The sequence below is a fragment of the Palaemon carinicauda genome, chromosome 15, assembly GCF_036898095.1.
Source record: "Palaemon carinicauda isolate YSFRI2023 chromosome 15, ASM3689809v2, whole genome shotgun sequence".
Lineage (NCBI taxonomy): Eukaryota > Metazoa > Arthropoda > Malacostraca > Decapoda > Palaemonidae > Palaemon > Palaemon carinicauda.
In genome coordinates, this window is record NC_090739.1 from 21,584,216 (window position 1) to 21,604,867 (window position 20,652).

The following is a 20,652-nucleotide window of genomic DNA, read 5'->3' on the forward strand; positions in this document are numbered from 1 at the left end:
AATAAATTGAAACAAAAAAAAATTGTCTTAACCATGGGAATCCTCGGGTCAGAGGGATAAAAGTAATTTTTACAAGATTGCAAATTGGTCGTACAAGATTGACCCATGCCCATGGAATTTTTATACGTACACAACAAATCGGTCCCCAAATGCAGTGAGTGAGATACTATTTTAACCATCTAGCTTATAATTTATGAATACTATTTTTAAAACCGAATTGTTTTGGTTGGAAGTGTTAAGATTCAGATAATTTTTTTGTTTATAAGATTTTGTTTTTAAAACAGGTTAATTTTGTTTCATAGATTTAAATCTTAGATTTTAATTTATATGTATATTTTATTTCCCAAATTTATTCAGGCCAGCTCTCTATGAGTTAGGAAAATTTGATGTGATAAGTTTTGTTTTCTTTTACCGTAAATCTCATTGATAGCTGTTGAGAGAGAGATTTAATTAAATTAGGTAATGTCCTAAATCACTTTTCAATGCTTAACATAATGTAATCATAGATTACTTATCCTTGAAATACATGTACAGTATCTTCAAAGTAAATTATTTTTATAAAGAAAAAAAAAAAGAATCTCTATGGTCATGAATCAGGAATCTGCAGCATTGAAGGCAAAATTGGTAGTGACAGTCATAAGTGGATAAAGAATAATCTTCACATATCACTAATCATGACAAATAGAGATTTATGGGGTCCTTTGATTGGCCAGACAGTACTACATTGGATCCTTGTCTCTGGTTATGGTGCTTTCTCTTTGCCTACACATATGTCGAATAGTCTGGCCTATTCTTAACATATTCTCTCCTCTGTCCTCATACACTTGACAACATTGAGATTACCAAACAATTCTTCTTCGGTCAAGGGGTTAACTACTGCACTGAATTTGTTCAGTGGCTACTTTCCTCCTGGTAAGGGTAGAAGAGAGACTAGTTATGGTAAAGCGGCTCTTCTAGGAAAAGGACACTCCAAAATCAAACCATTGTTCTCTAGTCTTGGGTAGTGCCCTAGCCTCTGTATCATGGTTTTCATTGTCTTGGGTTGGAGTTCTCTTGCTTGAGGGTACACTCAGGCACTCTATTCTATCTGATTTCTCTTCCTCTTGTTTTGATAGTTTTTATAGTTTATATAGGAAATATTTATTTTAATGTTGTTACACTTCTTAAAATAGTTTATTTTTCCTTGTTTCCTCTCCTCACTGGGCTGTTTTCCCTGTTGGGGCCCTGGGCTTATAGCATTCTGCTTTTCCAACTAGGGTTGTAGCCTAGCAAGTAATAATAATAATACTGTTGTTGGTGATTAAAACCTTAGAATATTTGTAAAAATAAAGTTTACTTCCAATTTCATCTTTGATGTGGTAATTCATTAGTAGTAGTAGAAAGTAAAGTTAGTGCTTCAGACTCATGAAGTCTATGGAAAAATTTAGTTTTTAAACTGCACCTCAAGGAGACTAGTCAGCCCAATGACTCATGAGCAGAAAAGATATGATTTTGAGCATTGCTGGTGGAATTTAATTACAGTAGTCCCTTACCTACAAATGGTAGACTGGTTTTTCCTTTTGTGTGTGTGTGTCACTGCATCAGGTTTACTTTGTGAAACCCTCCGAAGTTAAGATTTCAATCACACTTGTAGAAAAATTTAACATTATATTCAGATTTACACAAAGGGAAAAGTCTGTATGTATGATGACTAAAAGCTTATCATGCCTGTTATTGTAGCTCTTCATAATGGTTGTTTTTTTCAGGAAGTCTTGATTCATAGGTAAACCATCATGCATAGATGTGCATGATGAGTTGGTCCATCTGTTAATTATATAAAGTACAGTATGTTGTTTGTCATGCTTACCATGCCCGCAGAACTGCTACAGCATATTGTCATGGATAGGCTTGCATTAAAGAAGATATTCCATGTATCCATCAATGTGTGATCCCACTCTCCTTGTCATTTCAACTTCCTCACAGTTGGGGATTTTATTCAAAACTTTGAGTAAAGGGTAGACATATCTAGATGTTTGTGACAGGAGTTAAGCAGTCTTATTAGTTATCCTTTGACTTCACTAGTCTGCATATCAGTTGGTCTTTGACTTAACTTTTTATCAAAACTCTTTCTTAATGATTGAATCTTGGATCATTGTCTGTTAGTCTTTATCATCACTGAACCCCCTCAACTGGTACTGAGGACTTCAGCCAAACTTTATACAAAGATAGACCATTATGCATTTGTCCTGAAGGAAGATTATTTGTCTGTCAGTCAGTAGGTCTTACAAGGTCAAAGGTAGGAACTTAACCTTAGATGTATTGTGCAAGAAGGAAGATTCATTCAGTTTCTCTGTCACATTTCCCTTGTCAAAGCAATTCATCCTTTGTGGCTAAAGAAATTCAGACGTGCATGAAGGAGATTGGTCGACAGTCTTTTATCATGCTTACCTTGTCATTTCAATGCCACCTTACACGGTTGAAAGGATTTGAGTCAAACTGTGTATAATGGTAAACATGAAAAGATATTGCCAATTTCTCTGTCTGTGTTTTGTGATATGATGAGAAATCTCAAATTTCTACATTTTTATTTTTTTTAACTGCAAACCTGAGTCCTTTAATGGGAGTCTGATTTGAATTCAGCAAAGCTGTTCCCACAGTTGAAATTTAACAAGGTAGTTAATAACTGCTGATAGGTATGTGGAACTCCCAGCCGCGCATCAGTCGGCAAAACCCCTTGAGGCCTGGGACTTGCAGGTACCTCTCAAGGTGCACCAGACTGGGAAATTTAGACTAATGTGGTACAGTCAGCCCTTGCCACACTACGGTGGGCTACCTCCTAACCTAAAAGGTCACTGCCCCTTGCCACAAGCAGGTACCCAAGCTGATGTTATGATTAACACAGTAAATACTGCCTAATGTTTTAATTTGGTTTCTTTCACAGTTTATAATCATAAGTAAAGTTTACATTACATGTGCACACATGTACACTACATACTGGAAACAGTAAGTACAGTACAGTATTGTGCTGAAGTAAATCTTTACAGAGTCGTCATCATCCCCTTACTAAAAATAAGAACACTGGTCAACAAACTTTCGTCTAGTTTTATTAAAATGCATAACAAATAACAACAACAACGCTGATGATCCACAGCCATCTATGTATGCGATGTAAACAAATTGAATGTAAATATTGGTAAATGTAACAAAACTTAATTTGTTATTTAACATTACAAAATCTTTCTATATTATACTATCTTACAGCAAACCACATTCACAAATAAAATGCTGCGATGTACTTGAAACATGCTAAATTGTAAACATCTACATTTACAAGTATGGATGTATATTTATTTGTAAAATTATATTCCCTTTTTTGGTACATTAAAAACTAAAATTTATTTGGTTGTAAGCTTAAATAGATCATTATTAACCTCTCCTGTTCTTAAGCGGGAAATTAAATTTGTGTATCAGACAATTTGTGTTAACAGAATATATCTCAATAAATTTGAACTCTTGTAACTTCGAAATTGGGTTAACAGAACTCGTGTTAACGGGGAGTTACTGTGTATGTATAATTTACAACAGGGTGCAACTGGTATTTCCCTCAAAAGTTTTATGAAATACAAATGTATCCTTATATTTTCAATTCATCCAATTGGTAATTTTGATATACTATAAGGAACACGCCCCAACACATCGGTTACCAACTCTGGTCTTTTTAAACCTTAGTGTAAAGTAATACTGGTTGTATGATGGAGTTTGTAACATGAGGAAGCAACAGTAGACGTTGGTAGTAATTTATTGCAGTTAGTGTTTTTCCAAGTTCTGTACAAAGGTTACAGGAGCAAATATTTTCTGTTCACAAAGGTTAGAAATCCAAATTGATTTTAGAATAAGAAAATATGCATTTATTTTTAAAGAAGGAAGTACTGTACTTGATAAATACTTTAGTGTTAAGAAAATACATTTGTTCTAGGGAGTGTTTCAGGTAATGAATTCTCTTCATGCAGGTACGAAGCGCTGAAGCTGAAAGAGCACTTCGTCGCAGGTTACCAACAAGAAGAGAACGACGTAGACGTCATACTGAAGCGGTTCCTTCTACAGTTGAAGCAACATCTGCCATAACATCGGAAGCACAGTCGGCAAAACAGCGTAATCCTAACTCTCGTAGGAAAGCTGAACGGCACCGTGCCTCAGCATCTGGACATGATGATGGCACGGTTTCCGATTATTAACACTGAAATAGCAGTGAAAAATGTGCAAAGGATGGAAGCATCTTCAAAAGTAGAATTCTTTGTTCTTGGTGTAAGGCTGCAGCTGTACAAAGTAACCTTGGGCTAAGGTGCTCATATTTTTTAAAGCATTATAGTACAGAATTTTAACAACTACCTTTAAATGTACGGATTTTCTGCAACATTTCAAGATTATTTCTTGATGTTGCATAAACAGAGTTGAAAGAAGCATGGCATGGAGTTCCTAATTTACATGATAAAAGCTTTTTGATAAATTTTTCCACCAATTTAAGCCAAAATTTTATTTTCACCGAAATTAGTGGAGAATTGGATAACATGTATGTTTACATGTGCAAGCTCCTTGCCTCAAGTTATGAACATGCTGTTTTGCTGCAATGATCTTTGTAATAGTTCATCTAAATAATCAATTTTCTTTCATTAGTTGCTAAACTTATTTTTCTCAGATCTGTGTAGTACTGTAATGTGGTTTTTTTTTTTTTTTTTTTTTTCCCATATTTTGCAATACAGTACTGTATCCCTTTACTGTGTGTGCCAACCTGAATTCCAGTGGAGAGGTAACACTTAATAATTACTTTCAAATAAAGCAGTAGTAGCTGAAGAGCAATTTTCTTCTTTTTAATGACTTGTTATGGATATTTTCTCAATTTCTTTATTTTTCTTTTTGGTTTCAAGAAGTGAATGTATAGTGTAAGATTAATTACTTGAGTAATAAGCAATGTGTTTGGCTGTATACACTGTTTGAGTAAAATTCTTTTTGTATGTGTAACAACAAAACCTAGTGTTTGACCCTATTTTACAGCATGTGATAATAATTTGCTGATATGATATCCAAGGTAAAGTAATTTTCAGGACTGTAATTGCCGCACTTATTTTCTTTAAATATTTCAGTGTACCATAGATTTTTTTTTTTAAATTCGATATATTAAGTACATGTGGTATTTTAGTTCATAACTACAAGTTGCTGTAATTTTTTTTTTCTTTTTCCCTAGAGGAACTTGCATTTTCATTTGTTATATAATGGTATTTCCTTTTCCAAACTTGTTTTAGCCTTTGTTGGCAGTTTGCTTTATTGATCTGACCATTCTCAAAAGCTAGCAGATATTGATTGAAAATTTTCTCTATCCAAATGTTTATACAATACTTATTTGTTGTGAACAGTAGCTAGTACTCCTCATTAATTTCCATTGGCCCAGTCTAGTACATTTTGTACATATCTCCCCTAATCATGTGGCCAGTACAATCTGTTACCCTCATCCATTTATGCATTGATAAGTTCATTGTTTGCTCCATTTTTGGTAAGTTTCACTAATAATTATATTCAGCAATAGCTGTATGGAAAAAGAGCAAACATTTTTGAGGCAGAACTTTTTTTTCTCTTTTTTTTTATTTTTTTTGAAGGTACAATAAGTTATATAATTTTGTTAATAAGGTACATGAAATTATTTTTTTAAATGTACCATTCAAATTTCCTTTTGCCTCTCGTGTTGTAGGGCGAGCTACAGCAATAGGGGATGGGTCTCAGTGGCCCCTAAACAGTAGACAGCTTTCAACCATATTGTTTATATGCTGTCCATTAGGGTAGTCATGCACTATATCCCCTGCTGCCTTTCAAGAAATAACCAATGACCACCTGCTTTTTATGCAGTGGTTATAGGTAAAAAAATTCTTGATAGTTATCAATTTAAAGGTGCAAGGGAATGTGTATGACATCCTGTTGTGTCAATAGGAATGGGATATTTGCTCTAACCCAGGGACAGTTTTCCAGCTCTTCATGTAACCATGAGAGTTGATGATGCAAAAGCTAGGGCTCAGGTGATCATGTCCCTTGCTTATGTTTAGAAAGGGCTCTGTGAGTTTGGATTAGCATGTGAAATATGTTGTGTGGTATTTGATTGTACAGGATATATGATGTTTAGAAAAGAAAATTAATTGAAAAAGACTGAAGTTCGTTCTTCTAAGAACGGGTGTATGTGACAAAGAGTTGGATTGGTGTACGAGGTAAGCCACACAAGGACAATAGTGCTGTGTTTATCCCAGTTGTGGTGCTGGCACATTATGAAGCTGCCTGACTTTTGACCATACTGACATGAGCCCCAAAACATGATCCCTGTTCTCTCTTATTTCAATGCCGTTTAATTTATTTAGTCATGACAATTTTTATTTTTATTTTTTTCTTCAATGCGAGTAATAGGAGTTGGCTTGCAGAAGTCTTTAGTTTATATGTACATTCTATAACACGATTGTCATGTTAGCAGAAATACTCTTCTAGTCAAGTAATCCAAAGTATTAATTTTTTGTTCATTTGAATGTGCGAGGTCACAAAACAAATGTAGTTTCCAGCCTAACTCCATGAAAGTGAGCTTTTAAGTTTTTCTCTATTTTAACAACTGGAAGCAATAATAAAAATGATTTGATGAAATTAAAGAGAGAACAAGAAGAATAACTTGTTTCATTTTTTACCTAGATATTAATAAATATCTGATCAATAGGTCACACAATGTACCTTGTGTAATATATGCAATAACCTTTCTCAACTTAAAGGGGAAACTAAATACTGTACATCTGCAATGGTAAAACTGATAAAAATGCGTCAAAAGGACTTGAGACTCTGCAAAAACTACCTGTCCTATCGTGGGTTAACTCCTAACAAGCGAGCTCTGTCCATTGCCTACGTGCGGTCAACTATACATTAACTCTAAATAACCTACTGTACTGCATAATAGTGTTTTTACTTGGTTTCTCAGAGTAATATTTAGTTTTAATGAATAAACACATTTTTCAATAAGTATAGTACATGTACTGTACAAGGTAAGAAGACTATGGTAACACATTAAAAGTCCTCACCATATATGCATACAGTAATAATTGAACACTGTTGTTCCTATTAAACAACATTCACTGTTACTATATAGTGTATATTACTGTAATATATTTACTGTACAGCTTAATAAAGTGACTACCAGAATACTTTTTACAAATGCATCACTACGTCAGTTATCATGAAAATATATAGTATGCTCATTCTAAAGAGATTAGAAAGAAAGATTGATGAACAAGCAGGATTTAAAAAAGGTAAAAGTTGTACTGACCACATTTTCATTTTAAGACTTGTTACAGCAGTGTGTGGAATAAAGAAGTTTACTTGTGATGGCATTTGTGGACTATGAAACAGCCATTGATAGTGTAGACCAGCCAATTTTATGGAATTCTGCATTATGAAGTCCCTTTAGTCTGTTTATGAGCATAGCAAGTGCAAAGTGAATGCTAGTGGAGAATCAAATGAATTTTCAGTGAACAGTGTAGTACTCAAAAGGGAATGAGTTGTCACCTATGTTTATCCTCTTCATGGATTTTGTAATGCATAGAACAGTTGGATGGTGGAGAAGGATTGGACTGGACTGGTAACAGGAAATAGCTGACCTAGAATATGCTGAAGATGCTGTCATTAGCAGAACATTACAGGACTTGCAAAGCTTGCTTATCAGAATGTTCAGGCTGTGAAACAAGATGCTGATATTTTTCCGACTCGTGATAAGAAAAGATTTGCCAGCCAGGCCGAGAATAAAATAGTCGCCCACTAACAAATTTGAAGAAAACAGGTGGTTTACTCACTAGAAAATGTATCTCTATAGTACAGTACATATGTTACTGTATTTTACAGTAAGAATTGTTTTATTTTTCATTTATTGCATTGTACTAATAACTTCTTAATTTACAGGAGCTGAGATGTTGAAGGAAGGGGGTGTGACTGTACTTGAATGGTTGGTGAGATTGTTTAATGTGTGTTTGTTCGAACACGGAGTACTTACCTCGAACTACTTTCTTAGAAAGGAGTATCTGGGATCTCCTTCCAACCGACCAAAATTTTGTGTAGGTTCCCCTATCTCTGTTTTCTATAGTGAGTACCTCTGGCGGAGGAATACGCGCTATGAGGCAACCCGGGGTCAGAGAGCGTGCTCGCCCAGGTCTCGACCTCCAGTAAGTTTCTGGTCGCGACGTGATTAACATCTCGCCGTGCTCTCTTCACCCAGTGCGACCCTTTGTGTCAAGCGGTACCCACGTGGTCCCCTCGTGTTCAATCCTTACCTTATCCTACTCTTTCCTCTGTGTCCCTGTGTCGATTGGTGCTTTAGTGTTTCATTATGGAGCATCCCCGCCGTTGCCCTGGGCCTATGGCCGGTAAAATCGGGGCCTTTCTCTCCAAGCCGGAGGTCGACCCCCACTCTTTGTGTTCTTCGTGTAGGGGCAGTGTTTGTTCCCCTACAGCCACGTGTCCGGAGTGCGCATCCTGGAATGAGATCCAGTAGGTGCGCTACGGCACAAAGAAGAAGAAAGCTACCAAGAGATCGCCGAAGTAGTCCAGCATTTCCTCGCCCCTAGCGTCGCCCGATGCCTCGTCGGATAAGGGTTCCCTACCGCCTCCCCCTACCCAGAGTAGGGGACGAGGTAAGTCCGTTGCGGGGAAGCGGCCCATTGCCCTTCCCCAGGAGTCTGTGATGTCTGTTGGTGGGGGATATTGTGTCGGTTCAGGCAAGTGGGGGGCCTGAGGGAGGGACGAGAGAGTGTTCGGGAGATGCGGTCCTGGTACCCGCAGGGCCCGTCTCTACCGACGATCCGATGTGTGGGGAAAGCCGCTACGACCTCTTCCCCCGCATCTTGGGTGTGCGTTTCAGGTACGTCAACGACCGGGGGAGACGCCGAGAAGGAAGGAGATTCACCGAGTTCAGACCCCCCCGCAAGAAGGTGCCTCGGTCTCCCCGGGCGCCGTCGGCAACGCTCCCGCCCGTTTTTCTACAGCCTTCTTTGCCAGCAGACCGGCACGAAGATCCACCAGCAACTCGAGACGCTTCGGACGACTCAGCAGACTCTCTTACCTCCCAGTCATCGTTCTCCTCCTTCGAGTCGAACTCATTCTCCTCGGAGGACGAAGGCCCGAGGTACTCGAGGAGGAGACGGGAGAGGTCCTGCCAGGAGACGTTCAGAACCTCCAGGAAAAAGCACAAGAGGAGCCGTTCATCGAAAGGTGAATGGGTGTGAGTCTCCATCCCCCGTAGTCACCTCCTAAAAGCTTCCGCCGCCCCGAGTACCTCTGGCTGGCTCCCTAGAGCTCCTTCGCCACCCTCGCGGCACGGCCCCTCCAGCAGACCTGATCATTGTCGGAGGACGTCGCACCAGGTCTCGGTAGACAAGCTTAAGTCCGCGAAGGTTCCGGCTCCATCCGCCCAGCGGAGAGAGCCGTCCCTTCAGCCTGGCAGCTTTGTCCCGGCCTCCGGCCCTTCGACGGCGTTCCCTGAACGACAGAGCCAGCTGGCTGGTACAGAAAAGCCCGCAGCTCCGTGGAGCTCCGCAGGAGGGAGTAGACTCATGACGGCTACTCCCGTCCCAGCGGATCCGCCAGCTCAGCGGGTCGACCCGCCAATGGCTCGGTACGAGAGGAAGATGCCTCCCCCTCACGCGGAAACCTCCGTCATCGACGTGGCTGCTCATGCGGAGGACCAGATAGCCGAAGGCCTCGTAGAAGGGGGAGAATCCTCTACAGATGAAGTCTCCACCTACAGGAAGGTCTTGGCCCTCATCAGGCGACACCATAAGTTGGATGAGCCGAAATCCTCGGCAGAACAAGCCTGGCTCTCCGGACTTAGCAGGCTGATAGATAATCCAGTACAGCAGAAACCTAACCTGGCCCTTCCCCTGGCGAGGGACGTGAAGCTGGGTATGAACCATATAGATAAGTTCATAGCCAGCCAGGCGGGCACCCCCAGGGACCAGAGCGTCTCCAAACTCCTTCAGGGACTTAAAACGCAGAAACGCTTTTATCTCCCGGAGGGGCGCCGCGGAGGTCCCTGTATGGTTGAGCCAGCGATCACCATTCTGAACCAAGGAGCGGCTGAAGATAGGGCATCCTCCGCTCCGGTGTGTTTTTTCCCTAGCGGAAACCTCCATGATGGAGGATATGGCCCTGGACCTAGTCTACGTGTCTTCGTGGTTGGACTGGTGGGCCTGCATATTGGTGGGATTCCAGGCATCTCATGACCTCTCCGTCCCCGAGAATCGGTCCTTACTGAGGGAACTGATTAGTTCGGGTGGAAAAGCGCTCAAGTTCCTCTCCTACCAGTCTCTCTCTCAAGCGGCCAACTGGGTCCTGCGGAAAAGGGACACAGTACTGAGCAAGCTGGTTAGGAGGTTACCTGAGCGGGAGGCGAGGGCATTGAGGAACTCGCCAGTGTGGGGCGAGTCGGTGTTCCCCTTGAAGGCAGTAGAGGAGACCATGGAGAGGGTCAGGAAGCTTAAAGAAGTGGGAGAGCCCAACCCATAGGAGACCCTCTTCAGACGTCCCTCACCCATCCCGTGGTTCTCCGGTACAGCAGAGGAGGGACTCCCCGTCGGTGTCCTCAAACACTATTGGCAAGCTTGGGGGGACCACGGAGCGGATCCGTGGACTGTAGCAGTACTGAAGGAAGGGTACAGGTTGCCCTTCCTAGCGGAACCGCCCCCTCTGATCTCGGACCAACAGGCGGAGTGGTTGGCGCCCAAGGACCCCTTGAGAACAGCATTGCAGGAGGAAGTATCGGCCATGCTCGCCAAAGGGGCGGTAGAACCAGTCGGGAATCCCACGCTGGGGTTCTACAGCAGACACTTCCTGGTGGAGAAAGCGACAGGGGGTTGGAGACCGGTCATACAACTCTCGGCCCTCAACAAGTTCGTGCGCAAGACCGACTTCAAGATGGACACCCCGAAGTCGGTCTTGGCAGCCTTGAGAGAGGGGGACTTCATGATGTCCATAGATCTCAAGGACGCCTACTTCCAAATCCCTGTCCACCCCTCCAGCAGGAAGTTCCTAAGAGTAAAATGGGGTACCCAAACGTTACAATTCAGAACCCTCTGCTTCGGACTGTCGACAGTCCCTCAGGTCTTCACGAGGGTCTTTGCAACAGTCTCAGCCTGGGCGCACGAGCAGGGCATCCGCCTGATTCAGTACCTAGACGACTGGTTGTTGCTTTCAGCCTCAGAGGGAGCAAGACGCGAAGCTTCTACGGTTCTGCGGTGTCTTGGGTATCATCATCAACCTGGAAAAGACACAGCTGATACCCTCCACCAGGATGACCTACCTGGGAATGGTTCTAGACTCCCAGTTGGTGAGAGCCTTCCCCTCCTCGGAGAGGATAGACAATCTGGAGCAGATACTCCGTCCTTTCCTAACGGACCAGCCCAGGAGAGCCAAGGACTGGCAAAGATTGATAGGCCACCTCGTGTCTTTGGAGAAGTTGGTCCCCCAGGGGAGGCTCAAACTTGGGGTTGTTCAATGGAACCTGAAGGAGCTCTGGAACCAGGGGGACTCCCCGCACAAGATAGTCCCTGTGTTCCCGGAGACGAAGGAAGTCCTGAAGTGGTGGCACGACAGGACAAACACCCTCAAAGGAATGCCCCTCGTAATCAACCCTCCGGAGGTGCTGCTGTTCACGGACGCATCCAAGGAGGGTTGGGGAGCCCATGTTCTCGACGAGTCAGCGAAAGGGAAATGGGACCTCGCGGAGAAGAGCCGTCACATAAACGTGCTAGAGCTGATGGCCATGCAAAGGTCATGCCAAGAATTCGTCCATCTACACCGGGTTAACACCGTGGCTCTGATGTGCGACAACGCCACGGTGGTGGCCTACGTGAAGAAGCAAGGAGGACTGAAGTCGAAGGAGCTGTGCAGTCACACAACGGAAGTCCTGGAATGGGCGGAGGAGGAACAGATCAAAGTCACAGCCAGGTTCATTCCGTGAAAAAGGAAAGTCCTAGCCAACGGCCTCAGCAGGGTGGGTCAAGTAGTAGGGTCGGAATGGTCCCTACACCCGAGAGTAGCCCGGACCGTCATCCTGAAGTGGGGCTATCCGGTAATAGACCTCTTCGCCATGAGACTAAACGCACAGCTCCCCGTGTTTTGTTCTCCTGTGCCAGATCCAACAGCGGCGTTCGAGGACCCCTTTAAACATCCTTGGGACAATTTCGACGTATATGCCTTCCCCCTTCAGAATGTTCAGGCAAGTTCTCAACAGCGTGAGGCGGGCGAACAACCTTTGGATGACTTTGGTAGCGCCCTGGTGGCCGGAGAGAGAATGGTTCGCGGACCTAAAGGAACTGGCTCGCCTTCCGCCTTGGCCCCTTCCAGACAGGCCAGACCTCCTCCGGCAACCACACTTCCAAAGGTTTCACGAAAACGCTCAGTCCCTCCGCCTACACGTGTGGAGGTTATCGAGCGTCTCCTGAGGAGGGAAGGATATTCGTCGAAGGCCGCAACAAGGATGTCTGGGTACATAAGACTGTCCTCGGTTGCGGTATACCAGGCGAAATGGGCTACCTTTACTAGTGGTGCACCGCGAAGAACATCAGGCGTTTAGCGGCCTCCATTCACGAAATAGCCGACTTCCTGGTCTATCTGAGGGACGAAGTGGGCACGTCCATACCAGCCATCAAAGGAGTCCGGGCGGCACTGGGCCAAGTCTTCCTCCTGAAAGGCATCGATCTAGGAGCGTCTAGACATATCTTGATGCTCATCAAGAGTTTCGAGCAGTCTTGTTCCCCACAGGCCTCTAGGGTACCCCAGTGGGATGTGGCTAGAGTACTGAAAGTGCTGTCAGAGCCTCCCTTCAAACCCCTCAAAGATATCCTGGACAAGGAGCTCACCCTCGAGACGGTCTTCCTGTTAGCCCTTGCGTCGGCGAAGAGGGTAAGTGAGATCCATGGGCTGTCATACGAGGTCTCACACTCGAAGGGTTGGCGAGAAGCAACTTTCAGGTTCTTACCTAATTTTGTAGCCAAGACTCAGAACCCAGCCTTCTGGGACCCTAGGTTTGAAGGGTTCTCAGTGCCAGCGATTCCGCATTCAGACAACCCGAGGGACTTGTTACTGTGCCTGGTCAGAGCGGTGCGCAAGTACCTAGAGAGAACTTCCAGACTTCGACCTGGGATCATGAGTCTGTTCGTCTCCTCAGGACTAGTGAAGAAGCCAGTCTCTAAGAACACGATCTCCTGGCTATGGTAGGTAATCATGAGACCCTACGACAGTTCGGGGGTCTCGCTTCCGGGAAAGCCTAGACCCCATGATATTAGGGGCCTGAGTACTTCGTTGGCCTTCGAGAAGAACATGGCAGTGGGCCAGATCCTGAGGGCAGGCACTTGGTCAAGGCAGTCCACCTTTACGGCTCACTACCTAAAGGACTGTTCTAGAAAATCTTTGGACGGCCGTCTCGCTTGGTCCCATCATTTCTGCGCTGCGCTCCAGAAGATTTAAAGGTGTAGCCCCGGGGAAGCCGTGGGCGGTAAGTCCTTCCCCCCCTTATCACCCTCCCCCTCCATGGCCCTTGATTCCTTCACCTTCCATGGGATACACTTTCAGTGAATGAATACGTCCGAGGACTTTTACAGAGGCAAGTTACTTAGACACTAAGATAGTTTTTTGTGTAGTTTTCCTTAGTTTCTCGTTTCTATTTTTGGGGTCAGCAGAACCTAGCCTCCTATCTAGGTTCGTTTTTTCCCTTCTCCAACGGTCTCTCGGTCCGAAGGCCACTCCCACCTCCTAAAGTATAAGTCTCCTAAGAAAGTAGTTCGATGTAAGTACTCCGTGTTGGAACAAATCACAAATTTTAAGTAATTTGTATTTTTCCTAACAGTACTTAAATCGAACTACTTTCGGGTTATGGCCCACCCATCCTGCCCCGAGTGCCTTGCAGGACTTTTGGAACTTTATGTATCATAAACTTACTGGAGGTTGAGACCTGGGCGAGCACGCTCTCTGACCCCGGGTTGCCTCATGGCGTGTATTCCTCCGCCAGAGGTACCCACTATAGAAAACGGAGATAGGGGAAACTACACAAAATTCCGGTCAGTTGGGAGGAGATCCCAGATACTCCTAAGAAAGTAGTTCTAGGTAAGTACTGTTAGGAAAAATACAAATTACTTAAAATTTGTGATTTTGTGTTGTCAATGGTAACAGTAGATTGGGTTTGTGCGTGTATTGTACCGCTATATAAGGGTAAGGGAGATGTGCATGAGTGTTGTAATTCAAGGGGTATTAGTGTGTTGAGTGGAGTGTAGTTGGAAAAGTGTATGGTAGAGTACTAATTAATAGGATTAAGGATAAAACAGAGAATGCAATCTTAGAAGTACATGGTGGTTTTAGAAAAGGTAGGGGTTGTATGAATCAGATTATTACAGTTAGGCAGATATGCAAGAAATATTTAGCAAAAGGTAAGGTGGTGTATGTTGTGTTTATGGATCTGGAAAAAGCGTATGATAAGAGTTGATAGGGAAGCAATGTGGAATGTGATGAGGTTATATGAAGTTGGTGGAAGGTTGTTGCAAGCAGTGAAAAGTTTCTACAAAGGTAGTAAAGCATGTGTTAGGATAGGAAATGAAGTGAGCGATTGGTTTCCGGTGAGAGTGGGGCTGAGACAGGGATGTGTGATGTCGCTGTGGTTGTTTAACTTTTATGTTGGAGTGGTGAGAGGTGAATGCTCGAGTGCTTGGACAAGGATTGAAACTGGTAGACGAGAATGACCATGGAGGGAGGTAAATCAGTTGTTTGCGGATGATACTGTACTGGTTGCAGACGCGGAAGAGAAGCTTGGCCGATTAGTGACAGAATTTGGAAGGGTGTATGAGAGAAAGAAGTTGGGAGTTAATGTGGGTAAGAGTAAGGTTATGAGATGTACGAGAAGGGAAGGTGGTGTGAGGTTGAATGTCATGTTGAATGGAGAGTTACTTGAGGGGGTGGATCAGTTTAAGTACTTGGGGTCTGTTGTTGCAGTAATTGGAGGAGTGGAAGCAGATGTACATCAGAGAGTGAATGAAGGATGCAAAGTGTTGGGGGCAGTTAAGGGAGTAGTAAACAATAGAGGGTTGGCCATGAATGTAAAGAGAGTTCTGTATGAGAAAGTGATTGTACCAACTGTGATGTATGGATCGGAGTTGTGGGGAATGAAAGTGACGGAGACAGAAATTGAATGTGGTTGAGATGAAGTGTCTAAGGAGCATGGCTGGTGTATCTCGAGTAGATAGGGTTAGGAACGAAGTAGTGAGGGTGAGAATGGGTGTAAGAAATGAGTTAGCAGCTAGAGTGGATATGAATGTGTTGAGGTGGTTTGGCCATGTTGAGAGAATGGAAAAAAAAATGGCTGCGTAAAGAAGGTGATGAATGCAAGAGTTGATGGGAGAAGTACAAGAGGAAGATCAAGGCTTGGGTGGATGGATGAAGTGAAGGAGGCTCTGGGTGATAGGAGGATAGATGTGAGAAAGGTAAGAGAGCATGCTAGTAATAGGAATGAATGGCGTGTGATTGTGACGCAGTTCCGGTAAGCCTCCTCCGGTGCCTTGGATAACCGCGAAGGTAGCAGCAGTAGGGAATTCACCGTTATGAAGCTTCATCTGTGGTGGATAACGGGGGAGGGTGGGCTGTGGCACCCTAGCAGTACCAGCCGAATTCAGTTGAGTCCCTTGTTAGGCTGGGAGGAACGTAGAGAGGAGAGGTCCCCATTTTTGTTTCATTTGTTTGATGTCGGCTACCCCCCCACAATTGGGGGAAGTGCCTAGGTATATGTATGTATGTAAGTTAGTTTAGGTATACTGAATGGTTTAAATGTATTTGGCTATTCAGTATCATTGTGGTTATACTGTAGCTTTATTATAAAATTTAATGGGGTGTTTTTGTAGGCGATTTACGTGTAAAATGTGATTCGTAACACGAAATGAAAGCAACAAATTTGTGTGTTGTGAGGCATTACTGTATTAGAAAGACATGATGAGAGCAGGATATACTGTGGAAAATGAAATATTGGAAGAAGAAAAAGATTAATGAATAATCATTTAAATAATTGGGAACTACGGACATGGTTTGGACATACTCTTCGCACTCCTCAAGAGATAGTTCACCAAACGTTTAACTGGGCTCCACAAGACATGAGAAGAGTTGTAAGACCCAGGCTTACATGGCTGAGGTATGAAGGGTAAAGTCGACTATGAATGGAGAAGAACAGATTTGAAAGCTCAAGATAGAGATGGCTGGCAAAATCTAACCAAAGGCCTTTGCGTCACTAGGTGTAGGAGGAGAGAGAGTTCAATTGGGCAAGGTATCAGTTAAATGATCGCTGCTTTCAGCAGGTCAACCCGCACCATTCAAACTCATTGACTCTTGTACACGTAGCTCATATCTACAATACTACTGTAAAGTACAGTACAGTATTTCAAATACAAAAAGTCCTTAAGGTATGAACTTTTGTACTTACTAACGCAACTACCACAAGTAAAAAATACGTTCAAACTCTGTTGAGTTATAATATTGAAAATAGCGCCACTCCTGACTGGGTCCTAATCCAGCCGCCACCACCCAGGATGGGCAGCACCAGCCCGCTTGCTTCAGAATCTATTTTGTTTACTATTGTGATCATCATAGCCGTTTGTGTTACCTCGGCGTATTTTTACCTTATTGTGAATTACAATAGCATTAACTATAAGCAGATTGCTGGTGATGGTGCAACGAAGCAAAAGATTAGTGGTAATAGTGCTAGTAGTGTGAAGATTGATTGATTGAAAGTTTTCTGGCATCCTGAAGAAATGGTAAGCCATTTCAGTGGAAATGAAAGTAGCCCTTATCAAGAAACCAGATAGCAGTGAGAAGAAGGGAAATATTGCAAGTGTTTATCAAATAAATTTGTCAATCATTGGCCCGATTTATAAGACGACAACAAGTTATCCGACGACGGCGAATTATTCCAAGTGTTGGCTAACTCCGTCACCACAAGTAAATGGTTTAAAAATGTGAGGTTTTTATATAATTACAATACAATGCACTGTGCTATATATTTTACTGCCTTATGTAATGTAGATGCACGGGCACGCAATGTTTTATCGTGATAGTCTATAAGTGTGTACAGTGAACCATTTCATATAACAAACCAAATTTATTTACTAGATTGTACTGTATACTTTACCCAGCAGTACATTACAGTACTCTGCTAATTTACAAACTAATATTCCAGTATTTTACATTATCATCAGAACTGGTTTTACTACTGATTGTGTGTCGTGACGATCCAATACTTTATCATGATAAATAGTCTTTCCGTGTGTACAGTAAAGTAAACCATTTCATAATTAAATAAATTTTCTAACTTATACTTCACTAAGTAGTATATAACAGTAATATTTTACAAAGTAATATTTCAGCATTTTACACTATTACTCTGAATTGGATCACATCAGAATTGGTTTAAAAATGACAAATTTGGAAGTAATTTGTATTTTTTCTTCCAATAAAAACTTAAAGCTATTTATGGCGGATATTACTTCCATTGAAGCTTAAAGACGAGCCATTAGACTTTCAGCGAGGGTTAACAGACCCCCCACTAGTTAGCGAGGGGTGGGGTTGTCGCTACCCCGCTCACTCACACACCTGAGCTGTCACCCCACTTTGCTTGGGGGTACAACTTCAAGGAGGGCTGGTGCTGGTGGGCCAATTTGTATAAATAGCTACTAGTTTGTATTGTTAGGGAAAACACAAATTACTTCCAAATTTGTCATTTGTTCTGTCAATAAATACAAACCACCACTATTTGTAGGGGATGAATTATCCTTTAGGGGGGTGGAAGTCCGTACCAACTAGCTTTTTGGCTTTGACCACGTGTTTTCCCTTTAGTGCATTTTTCACATAATTGGTGGAAACCCTACACCTATGCATGGTACATGGGCTACGCAAGCTGTGTGCTTGTGATATTAGCACTGTACTACGAGTCATCAGACTCTTCTGAGAGTACCATGGACATTACCCAATCCCACCTCGTCGGGTTATGAAGATGTAACGACTATACAGTATCTATCTATACCAGGTTACACGAGGGAAATGATTCTACCTGCAAACAATGGAGGACAGCTTTGCAGAGTACCGTAGGTGCTGTTACTCCACAGGGTGGAAGATGAAAGGAAAGGCCAGCCATTCTCCGTCATTATCCCAGACTTAACCATGTTTAACTCTACCCTCCCTCATCTGTTACTTGTCCATCAAGGAGCCTGAGGTTTTATAATAATTTATTGTATAGCCACCACAGGATCCATGGAGAATGTCTCCTTTTTCCTGTGAGTCACGTCTTGAAGGAAGTGGGCGGTGAAGGTCATTTGATGCTTCTACATCACAGACTAGTCTTATAAACGCTAAGGTGTATTCCTGCCCCTAACGTTATGAGCTCTCTGTCTCTTCTATGAGAAGGATAAGGATTCAATACTTGGTCCATGACTTTGCAAATCCGAGTCAAGAGCGTGTTCTTGGTGATCCTTCTCTTGATTTCCCTGAGCTGACGAAGAATGCCAACACTCTGGGACGAGCTCTTGTAGTTTCCTTAAGGTAAGGCATCCAGTTTCTCTTTGGAATAGTAACCGTAGATCAGGATCATTGCTCATACTGTGAAGAACTCCCAGACCAAAGGGTTTGGATTCTAGGATCTGAGCTGCTAGAAAAGAGGTCGAGCAATACCTGGCCCAGCGTAGTGAATGAGAGACCTCAATGGTGTCCCACGGGGTTCGTAGACTCTCTTGGCCAAAGCCAACACGAGCGGGAGACCTGTCATTGAAGTCAGGTGAACATCTACAGCTTGGAGTCCTGTAGGCTTGAAACTCCGTAGGAAGAGGTCAGATGCCAACCAGGAGGAAAGGTTATTTCCTTTTGATCTCAAGGCGAGGCTCATAGACAAGCGGTGGCCTTTCATTGCCGAGACCAAGAGAAGCTTTCCTCTCGAAGGTAACCGAGGAACTCCCCTAATGCTGGCATAGTGGCATTGTGAGTGGAGGGATACCCCCATCCATGATGGCAACCTAACAGTCCCCTTAGCCTGGATGGCTGAAGCCGAAGATCGACGCAGGTATCCAGACATCCTCTTTGCAACCTGTTATGGAAGAGAGACAGAGAGGAGGTGGATAGTCTCCAGGCTTGAAGTTGCAGCGAAGATACTGCTTTGTGGAAGGTCACCTGTGACTGTTAAGTCAATGAAGAGGGCTCTCTTGGGATCTCCATCGGGAGTTGCAAATGAGTCTGATGGCCTGTTCCCTTAGATCAAGGGTGGGGGATGGATGAATTCAACTACTGTAGGATCTCAGGATCTACGTCAGTAGAGGAGAAGAGTCTTCTAACGAGACAAGACAAGTGATAACAAGGCCTGCTCTGAAGAGCAATGGCAGAGAATGGGCGAATCAAATTCCCGTTGGAGGAATCCACCGCAGGAGAGACCAACCAGAAAAAGAAGATTCTCTTGCAAATGGGATAGGCGACCATCGTTTGTTGCTGCTGTCGGCGATCCTGCAAGCAGGAGGATTGCTGCACAGTGGCTGGTGGAGAGACTACTCCCTATGAATCCCTCTATTCACTATAAGAATTCTCTGAAGGGGAGACCAACAGGTGACGGAAGTCTTTTCCGCCGACGGAAAGACACGATCAACATCTGCTGCCGAAGTCAGTGATTCTCCCTGCAAGCAATTAGATGGTTGACCACTGGTTAGAGGGATTCTCCCTTGGAAAGGAGAGTTCCAGCACCTAGAGGTGATCCTCTTGGCCGCACTCTCTCTTTCCCATCCACGAGTTCTAACTCGAGTAGAAGGTCGACATCGAGTGTTGTCTGAAGACCTGCTTTTGAAATAAAGCTAAAATACCGCTAGCATGGTAGAACACTTAGATTTGAGTCCTCCTCGACCCTCATTTTCTGAGAGGTGTAAGAGACAGTGCCATTCATACTTTGAACAATGCCCGGAGGCCAAGTGGTCCTTTTCTTTTGATGCATCTGGAGGGAGAGTTCAAAGCGGGGAAGGGCCAAGGAGGTAAACTCCTCGGCAAAGATTCCATTAGTCAACCGCCTCCTCGGGTCCATCTCCCAACCCGGGTCTCATAGAGCCCCACAAAATAGGGTGGATACTACAGCTCCTATTTGTGCCCCAGAAGAGGCTGGATTCAAAGGAATCCAATGCGGGCTTGATGAACCAGAGTGAAACAGTGACTTAAAAGACACGTAACAATTGCTGGATGAAAGTGTGTATCATAGAGGGAAGACTTTGTCATCTTCCTCCTAGGATCCCGTTGATCTGCAGAATATACTTATGCATGACGACAATGAACGTATCCAAGAGTACCTGTCTCTGATAAGGTAGCCAGGGTATTATTATTATTACAGTGGTACCTCTACATACGAATTTAATCCGTTCCACAACCGACTTCGGATGTAGAAAATGTTCGGATGTAGAAACAAATTTTCCCATAAGAATACATTGAAATAGGATTAATCCGTGGTTGAGCCCAAAAACCTATGATAACTCCTTAATAAATTATTACACATAATTACACATGATAATATGCACTCTAAATTAGATAATAGACATGTAAAAAAGAATAATTATCAAGAAA

At 43.3% G+C, this 20,652-nt stretch overlaps 1 protein-coding gene across 7 annotated transcripts in view; it reads left to right on the plus strand.

The window, feature by feature from the left end:
- LOC137654507 (uncharacterized) overlaps positions 1-6,675 on the plus strand; it is a 96,359-nt gene extending 89,684 nt beyond the window's left edge. For all 7 annotated transcript variants that reach the window (XM_068388191.1, XM_068388192.1, XM_068388186.1 and 4 more), the window contains one exon: positions 3,990-6,675. In XM_068388191.1, the coding sequence (XP_068244292.1) occupies positions 3,990-4,214 (225 nt within the window). In that variant the 3' untranslated portion in view covers positions 4,215-6,675. The remainder of the gene's footprint in view (positions 1-3,989) is intronic.
- Positions 6,676-20,652: the final 13,977 nt, after the last annotated feature.